Raw genomic sequence first — 8,684 nt, forward strand, 5'->3', positions numbered from 1 at the left:
CCCGTGACCTTTTGGTCACATGGCAACAACTTTACCATTGCGCCAAGACGCCCCTTCACTAAGCATAACTCAGCTTAACATAATAAAAAAAATTGATTTAATTGGTTTGCATATTACTAATGATATACTGCTCCATGGAACTAAATTGAATTATAAGATCTATTTAGCCAACCCTAAATAGTTGAAAAAACCACTGCTTAATGATGATGATGTATTAAAAACCCCTCATTCACTTTTGATTTTGTTTATTTAGAGATGAAGAAAAAAGAAAAAAAAAACAACCAAATGGGAGAGAGAGAGAGAGACTCCTACAAAGTACAAACCGAATGGATGGCACTCTCTTTCCATTGTAGTCTAGTTTGGGAAAAATAAATCCAAAAAGAATCAGCACGGTGTAGCTTTTTCTTGTTTATCTACCACCACCTTTTCTGTTCCATATAAACAATGGAAGGAAATGGACAATAAAGTTTTTGATGTGTTGAATGACTAAACTACCCATTTATTTACACAATAACCAAGTTCCTCAAAATCCTAGTTGATGCAAACACCTATCAGGCCCAAACTGCATCATACTTCTCTAACACATTGAATGGTAGCATCACCTAAGATAACATGCCCCTATCAAATCACCTACAAACATGCCAACCTAAGGGCACTCATGTCATCTGCCTAAATTGTAATTTTTATCGCAAGTAAATATAGGAAGAAATATTCTCCCAAGTAAATAAAACTATGGAAAAAATTTCACCTCATCCATCTTTACTACCTTCCAAAATTTTAAAAACCCTACTTTCCAATATCTTGAGAAAACAGAACCTTAATGAAAAAAGAGATTTCATAAGTGTTCTAGTAAAACAAACAATAGATAATATAAACTTTGTTATGTAATGTGTTAAGTAAATCAGATTATAAGTACTGAGTGATCATGACTCATGATATCTTTCTATGCTTAACATTTATTTTCACCATAAACACACAACATCAGTGAACCTTACTAAAGCACATTGGTATCAAGTTAAAAATGGCATGTGATGAAATAGATGCATACCAATGAAGGTAATTAATTGAGTAAAAACAATGATCTTCAACATGCCAACAAAAGGATGAAAAAAGCATCCCAATGTAGAGCCAAGGAACCATAACGCCAGCAATATTCTCACGGACAGAGCGAAGCATAGAACCTGGCAACTTTGGTAGGTTATTGAGGTTCCATGGGCTGGATATATATTGGTTCCAGGTACTTGGATCTACTGATGATGGAATGGGGTCATTTGGTCGAGGAAATCCACTCCCATATAGTGAAGTATCCAAATCATTGCCATACATGACCTCTAATTCCCCTGCTCTACCTTCAACGATCTCCCAAAATTGTTTTTCCATCTGAACACGACTGACAATTGTCTGCCCAAACCACTTCCTCTTCATTCGATCATCTATCAGTCTGAAAGCATCGACTGTGTACAGCTTCCCAGGAACAAAACCAAAGCTGTCCTTATCAGAATTTACACACTCCAAGCAGTACCAATTACCCGCGGGAATGCTTTGTAGAGGCGGGGACAAACAGTACAAATGCCAGCCTTTATCACACCGATCACATAGAAGCATGACTTCGCCATGCAAACCACTCTTGCATTGCTCACAGATCTGATCCAATTCCTCTTTTTTGACTACCTCCTTCAATCTATCACAACCCACACCTCTCTTTCTTCTCTTCCGACCAGGGGCCTCCTGCTGGGCTAAAGTCTTCCGCATCATGGACGGCTTAGAACTCCTGTTCTTCCTAATTCCCCGATTCAATCGCCTGTTGTATTCCTCGAAGTCGTACAGGTGTTCACGATAGATCTGACAGAGGACGTGCTTAGCGCACTCGGAAATCTTAGATGCCGGACGAATGAAGCGTGCGACGTCAGCCCAGAGCTTTCCCGCGCAGACCTTATCATAGCCACCATAGCGCTTAACGGCATTAAAAAGACGGCAGAGATCGAGATCCTCGCCCTCGAATACGACCCGACGGGTTGACCGTTTGCCGAGGTGGGACTCGAGGAAGCGTCCGTACTCGAGGCGGAATGTGTCGGGGTCGCAAGAAGGAGGCCGGGCTTGGAGGAGATGGATGTCCTGCGACTTGGTGGGGAAGGTGAAGGCGGAGCGGTCGAGGGCGAACGGGGGATTCCAGGACCGAGGAGGGACGATACGACAGATGCCGAAGGGTTCGGCCTGGGGCCGGATTTTGTAGATGAAGGCCAAGGGGTCGACGAATTCCTCCTCGGTGGGGTAGAAGACAGGTGCCTCGACGACGCCGGAAGAAGAGGTGGAGACGGAGGAGGCGGTGGCGCCGCCGCCGGGGCCGTGCCCTAGGGCACCCTTCTCGACGGCGCGTGGTCGCCCTTTCCCCATCGTGAGTGGGGCAGTGGTTCGACCGAGTAGGGTTTCAGCAGAAGGTGCGAATCAACCAAGCCGAGGAGTTAACATCCACAAGAACGAAGGTGACAGGTCACGATGATGGGTCCACCGATTTGTATCCAACGGTCAGTGCATTTTCACGAGTCTGCTCTCTGGGGCCCACGAAATTACGTCCAAGCAGGACACTGGTCGACTGGTTTGTGGAATTAAGAGAGTATAGGAAGTTAGGAACCCTTGTGATTGGCTTTACGATTTAGCCTTTTAAAAATAAAATTGTAATAGATTTTATTATTTAGGATTGGCAAATAAATATATGAGATAAATATAAAAAATAATCATAAGTATAAGATTAATTAACTTTTTGAAGGCCGACTGCGAGCAACTGATTCCTCTTCAACCTGGATTAGCTTTCCCTAGCTCCAGAGAAACCCTATACGAGGCGGGTTTCATCTTCTAGCAAGGCCTTTATTTATTTAGTATTATTATTATCGGATGAGGACTTCCAAATTGCAAAACTGACAAGCAGTCAATTTTTCGGCCGGCTGATGAATACTATTTCCTCAGATCGTTGGATGTTTGAATCAAACGAAGTAAAGAACCTCTTTTCCCAGTGATGCATGGATCAGCAATATTCATAATTGAGTGTCCACCTTCTAACCAAATCCGTTAGCACTTAACAGCACATCCGACGAAATGAAGCATCTGCTGATGAATAAAAAAGAAAGAATTCGTAGAACAAAACAGCACACCACAATGAATCCATTTTTATATTCTTTTGAACAAATCCTAGTGTGCATAGAACCAAACCATTCAGTTCGTATTAAGATCATTTTCCACCTGGATTAAAGCATTCATAACTACTGCCAAACGATGCAACAGTATGGACAGAGAACAACATCACCTAGAGCAATCAGTTGGATAGAAAAAAGCATTCAGTTCCTTTCAACTTCCTTGTTTCTGACGGTTGTCAGTTACTTCTTATGGTTCTCCATTATCCTTTAAAATCGAGAGGAAAATAACATACGAGTGGATGAGTGTTGGCTAATGATGGATCCAATTCCAGACCTTCCTTTAGAACCTGTCGCCGAAGAAGCAATTGGGAAATTCAATAGCAGTAGTGAAACCATTCATGTGGCTGTTGGAAAGGAAAATAAGAAAGAAAAGCAAAACCTGCTCTGGGTGATGAGGAATTTCCCACGGGACACCATAGGCCTTGTCCATGTGCACTGGCATTCAAAGTGGATACTCACTGATTGTAAGATCTCTGAACCTTTCACTGATTGTACAGTAGTTCTCGCTTACAGAGATGTAAGATTCATCTTTCCCTCTTTCTGTTTTTTTTACCGATTTAGCTTTTGGTACTTGATGAACTCTTTTCCTAGTGGGATCTAAGATCGTTGCATACTCTTTCTTCATTTACTCAAAACGAGTAATGTTAGTATGCAATCCTAAATTAGTTGTTATGGTTACAAAGTTGTTTACACGATGCATGCTTGCAGTCGGAGTTAAATTTAACTACAAGTATGGGAATGAACAATCTCAAGCAAAACACAGAGAGGACGAGAGGAGAAAGATGCAAGACATGATAGATGATTACAAAGATTTGTGTGCTGAAAGGATGGTAGCACTCATCTATGGACTCAGATTTACAATTTTTTATTTTTTTCATTTATTATTTTCTCTGTACATGCTATTCATCTCGTTCCTTTTGTTTAAAATGTGAAGAAATTTTACACTTTTCTTGATGCACTCAGATCAGTGTATAATGTTTATCTTAAAATCTCTTGACATCAAGGTCACAGAACATCACACTGAACACGAAGATGTAGTTGAAGGGGTTAAATGTCTTGTTGAAAAATGCCAAATTAAGAGGCTTGTCATTGGTTCAAGGTAGGCTCTCGTATGATTATCTGTCATATTCTTCGAATATGATCCAATTTATGCTAGTTTGAGTCATCTTTGCGAGTGATTTAGACTCAAGTATTTTAAGTTATAGTTCAACTTTTTATCAATTTCCAGTTGATTCAATAGCTCAAAATGCAGGTCCATGGCAAATCAAATCTCTATCCTCCAGTATTGTCAGTTCTGGCATGTGCGAAAAGGAAAGCTCATATCCACTAGGTACGCTTAATCCTAGAATTAATTCACTGGTAGATATGAAAACTGCTACTTTACCTTCTTACACTGGTAATCAGATTTCCTTGCAGCGAAGTTATTTCTGAGAAAATTCATGTGCATGCACAGCGAGAATATGGAACTCATCAGTTTCCTGCATCACATTTGGTTTCCAGAATTTCAGTGGTCAATGACGGTCAACTTGACGTGACACCGGCAAATGAACTGGTATGTAAGAAAAAAAACCCTTAAAATTATTCAAGCAAAAAAGCCTTTTTCCTCGTATAGTTTTGTCGATGTGTGCTCTGTTGGTAAATGTCATTCTGTGGTTGTGTATAGGAAGAGAGAGATGGGGTTGATCAGGATATTGGAGAAGTTGTAAACTCGAGGCAAGAGGCTCTGAACTACTTGCTCAGACAATACAGCAATGAAAGATCGGACACCACGAGTTCAATCTCAGTCGAGGTTTTTTCCTTAAATTGTTAAAATAAAGCTTTACTACACACCAGGTTTTTGCATGCGTAGTTTGTAGGAATCAGTCGGTGTGTGTGACCTGTTCGTGCACATAAACGAGAACAATGCCGATATGATTTAGTTTCAGTTTTAGTTTTCTGAGAACTTCTGAACTAGCTAAAGGTTACCGATTGCAGTTAGAGAGAATTGAAATGCTACTTCAAGAAGTCAGAGAGAAGCTTTGTCAAACTGAACAAGAGAAGCCTGACGCGGGCAGGAAGGCGGCCGTGCTGAACTTGATCAGCAGTAGTTTCAATAGGAGAAGAAAAGACAACGATGACCCAGCAACTCCGCCGCACATCAGACAGTTCACTGAGACTCAAGTTAAGAAGGCAACTGACAACTTCAGTGAATGCAAAAGAATCGGAGAAGGTGGATACGGACCAGTCTACAAAGCAAGGCTCCTAGGAAATGACGTCGCCATTAAAATGCTAAGCCCCAAGAGTAATCAGAGCCAAAAGGAATACCATCAAGAGGTAAATAATAATGGTAGCTGCAAATGCTTCCAATCTCTTGTATTGAATTTCGATTCAATTTTACATATAATAAATATATATATGATGAAGATTTCGTTGCTTCTCGTAGTTGAAAGTATTAAGTATGATCGAGCACCCTCATATTGTCAAACTGATCGGGGTTTGCTCAGAACTGTCAGCGCTTGTCTACGAGTACTTGCCCCATCGCAGCCTGAGCCAAAGGCTTGCTCGAGGTCTGAAGTGGCAGGATCGAATTCGAATTATCAGCGAGCAGCGCTCTGCTCTCATGTATCTACACTCGAGCCCTAACAGAGGGCAACCGATTGTGCATGCAGACTTAAAATTCTCCAACATACTCCTCGACGAGGACGATATCAGTCGGCTTAGTGACTTCGGCACTGCGAGGGTAATGCATCGGGGTTTATCGAAGAAGGCAACCTTCTGCCACAACACCAACCCGATGGGGACGCCCGGATACATGGACCCTGCTTTCGCGATGAGCGGAGAGCTGACTCCGCAGTCTGATATATATTCATTTGGCATCGTAATTCTGCGGCTGCTGACGGGTTCGCCCGAGCTGAACATTGCAAAGCAAGTCGAGGAGGCGATCAGGAAAGGAGCTGTGAACTGCATCCTCGATGCGTCTGCCGGAGACTGGCCGGCGGCGAACGCCAAGCAGCTGTTGCAACTGGCGTTGAGGTGCTGTAATATTGATAGGAAGAAAAGGCCCAGCCTCAGGTCGGCGGAATGGAGAGCACTCGATAGACTGCGAGCGATGGCTGCTAAATCCTTCGGAAGCTCCATTTAGTAATCAAATATTGGAGGATTTGTGAATTGCATGGATCATGGATGGGAAGAACATGGTTTGTCTCTTTTATCTTGAAGAACTTGTAGATTAAAGTAACTAATAGAATTAAGATATTTAAGGACATACATAAATGCTTTTAGGGCATGTTTGGTTCAGGGTTATTCTCCATGACTTTGGTTATCCAACCAAGGTTATGTTATTTAACCGTGTTTGGTTCAGGGTCATGAGGGATTCCAAAGTTATATTTGATTCCTGCCACATCAGCAAAATGAGGTTATATCCCGGAATCAGAAAACCTCCAAATCGTAAGGTTTTAGACGATTCCGGGGTTAAGTAAATTTTTTTCTCAAATATAACCTTTCGTTTCACTTCGTTGTTTACCCATCTACGACACTTTTCTTCCCTCTCTTCTTTCGCAAAACCTAGAGCAGTCGGCGACAGATTTCCTTGAACCTACGGCGGCGTCGACATAGAGGCTTCTCCCTCTTCGTCTTCTTCGAACCAATGGCGACAGACTTCTCCCTCTTCGTCTTCTTCGAACCGACAGCAACCACAGATTTCTCCCACTTCGCCTTCTTCATCGACAGCGACAAACTTCTCTTGCAAGTCTTCTTCAAATCGGCGGCAACAACAAGTTTCTTCATCTCAGTTGGAGTCCAACTTCAAGAGGATCTTGTTTTCGGGTAAAAAAAGGTATTTGTAAAGAGATAAAAAATTTTCAGTTTCCCTTTTCTGTTTGCTGTCGATCCTTTTAGGGTTTCTATGCATCTTTTTTCCTTTCCATACAATAAATCTTAGTGTTGGTAAAGGAAATAACTTGCATTTTACACTGCATATATTCTGAAAAACTGGAATTAGGATTCTCACAGATAACAAAATTTCATTTCTCCCTAGGATCTGGTTTCATTGTTCAAATACACCACGGGTCATATTGTAAGTGAGTAAAAGTATAGCGATTATGTTTCTAGATTTGGAATTCATTACGAAAAATAAGATATTTTTCCATTTGCTTGTTTATTAACTGTTTACTTACACTGGATGCATGATCATAGTGTTTCATTCAAATGTCTAGCAGAGCACTACATTCATCTCTGCATAGCTGCACAAACCATCTCCTAGCAGAGCACTGCATTATCCCAATATTCTTCAACCTTTTATATTCCCTTTGTCACTATTTTTTTTGTTTTTTCAGCTTTCGTACATCTAGGAATATCCTTCCTCATTCAAATCTCTATTAATTTACTTGCTCATCCCATTAAGTTTTGTGATCTATGCCTAATAGATCTTTGTCAATACAGTATGTTTGTATTTGTTTCGCTTATCAGTTATTGGCATTTCCCACCTTATTGATTTTCTATTTGGTTCATTATCCTTTTTATATGATAGGTTGTCCTTTTTCTATTGGGATTTTCCACCTTGTACTCTTTTATCGTTCTAAATATTCTTTTACATTGATAATTTGGTTTTTTAATATTGTCTGATTTCCACTTATTTTCATTTGGTTTGGTTTATTATAGAATGATTTACACTGGATTTGAGCATGTAACAAAATAGTGTCTGATATTAGCATTTTTGTTTTGACTTGTCTTGATGTCTTAAACTTTTGCTTTTATTGCACAGAAGAATGGTAGTTTCTATCAGTTTTCCATGTTGAGCCTACATCTAAACTCTCTTGTACATGATCCTTTCAACTTCATATATATTTTCTTTGTACTAGTTGACCAGGCTGTGGAAACATTTGCTAAACAACTTGATGCTGGCCACAAAGATTCTTGTTCTTGGAGAGGAAATTGCTGCGCTGACAGTTTGGTGCAATTTCCTCCCATGCTTCCATCAGCAATAATTGGTGGTTATAAAGACCGTTGTGATGGCCTTTTGCAGTTTCCCTTCCTTCCAGTGGTAGCTTCATCTGCTATTGAGACTATGAGGCTCACCAGGAGCTCAAAGATTGATCACATGTTAGCTCAACCAAGTGGTTTTTTTTCTGGGGAGTTAGGTTGTAAAGATGATAACAATACAAGCAGAAAGTATTTTGTATTTAAAATTAATTCTTCCATTTGTTCCCATTACGTTCACGTACATAATAATCTCTGTTGTTGTAATTTATATCCATACATAGGTTTTGTTATGTTTGTGTTTTTCTTATATGCTAATCTCATTAGAATTCTCTCCAAATGTCATTATACGTACCTGCTATTTAATTTGTGTGGCATTCTGTACATTGATCAATTTCTCTCTACTTGGACTAAAGTAGAGTCAAGCACTTGAGCTCATCAATTTTCTTGTCTACTGTCTCTACTATGCCTTTTCAAATGAAAATAATGATTTTGATTCTGATTTATTAGTGATGAACCACTAAGTGTAGCAGTTTG

At 40.3% G+C, this 8,684-nt stretch overlaps 2 protein-coding genes and 1 long non-coding RNA gene across 5 annotated transcripts in view; 2 read left to right on the plus strand and 1 right to left on the minus strand.

Moving 5' to 3' along the window:
* LOC121969582 (lysine-specific demethylase 5B-like) overlaps positions 1 to 2,436 on the minus strand; it is a 40,427-nt gene extending 37,991 nt beyond the window's left edge. For all 3 annotated transcript variants that reach the window (XM_042519752.1, XM_042519751.1, XM_042519750.1), the window contains exon 1: positions 1,049 to 2,436. In XM_042519752.1, coding sequence (XP_042375686.1) covers positions 1,049 to 2,394 — 1,346 coding nt within the window. In that variant the 5' untranslated portion in view covers positions 2,395 to 2,436. The remainder of the gene's footprint in view (positions 1 to 1,048) is intronic.
* A 1,011-nt stretch (positions 2,437 to 3,447) lies between these two features.
* On the plus strand, positions 3,448 to 6,338 carry LOC121972251 (U-box domain-containing protein 33-like). Its single transcript, XM_042523942.1, has 8 exons — positions 3,448 to 3,655; positions 3,900 to 4,021; positions 4,196 to 4,290; positions 4,444 to 4,521; positions 4,596 to 4,743; positions 4,855 to 4,980; positions 5,166 to 5,504; positions 5,614 to 6,338. Exons 1-8 carry the CDS (start codon positions 3,448 to 3,450, stop codon positions 6,310 to 6,312), a joined length of 1,815 nt encoding a protein of 604 aa, XP_042379876.1. The 3' UTR covers positions 6,313 to 6,338.
* A 318-nt stretch (positions 6,339 to 6,656) lies between these two features.
* On the plus strand, positions 6,657 to 8,440 carry LOC121973150. Its single transcript, XR_006109398.1, has 2 exons — positions 6,657 to 7,005; positions 8,030 to 8,440. It is a non-coding gene; the product is annotated as an uncharacterized LOC121973150 (long non-coding RNA).
* Positions 8,441 to 8,684: the final 244 nt, after the last annotated feature.

Source organism: Zingiber officinale, chromosome 4A, assembly GCF_018446385.1.
Source record: "Zingiber officinale cultivar Zhangliang chromosome 4A, Zo_v1.1, whole genome shotgun sequence".
NCBI classification, from domain to species: domain Eukaryota; kingdom Viridiplantae; phylum Streptophyta; class Magnoliopsida; order Zingiberales; family Zingiberaceae; genus Zingiber; species Zingiber officinale.

Bases quoted from the DNA above. Each gene is read 5' to 3' on its own strand.
- LOC121972251 (XM_042523942.1), top strand. From the start codon at position 3,448: ATGGATCCAATTCCAGACCTTCCTTTAGAACCTGTCGCCGAAGAAGCA. The intron at 4,022-4,195 runs GTAGCACTCATC...CTTGACATCAAG, and splicing joins ATTTGTGTGCTGAAAGGATG to GTCACAGAACATCACACTGA. The intron at 4,522-4,595 runs GTACGCTTAATC...ACTGGTAATCAG, and splicing joins GGAAAGCTCATATCCACTAG to ATTTCCTTGCAGCGAAGTTA.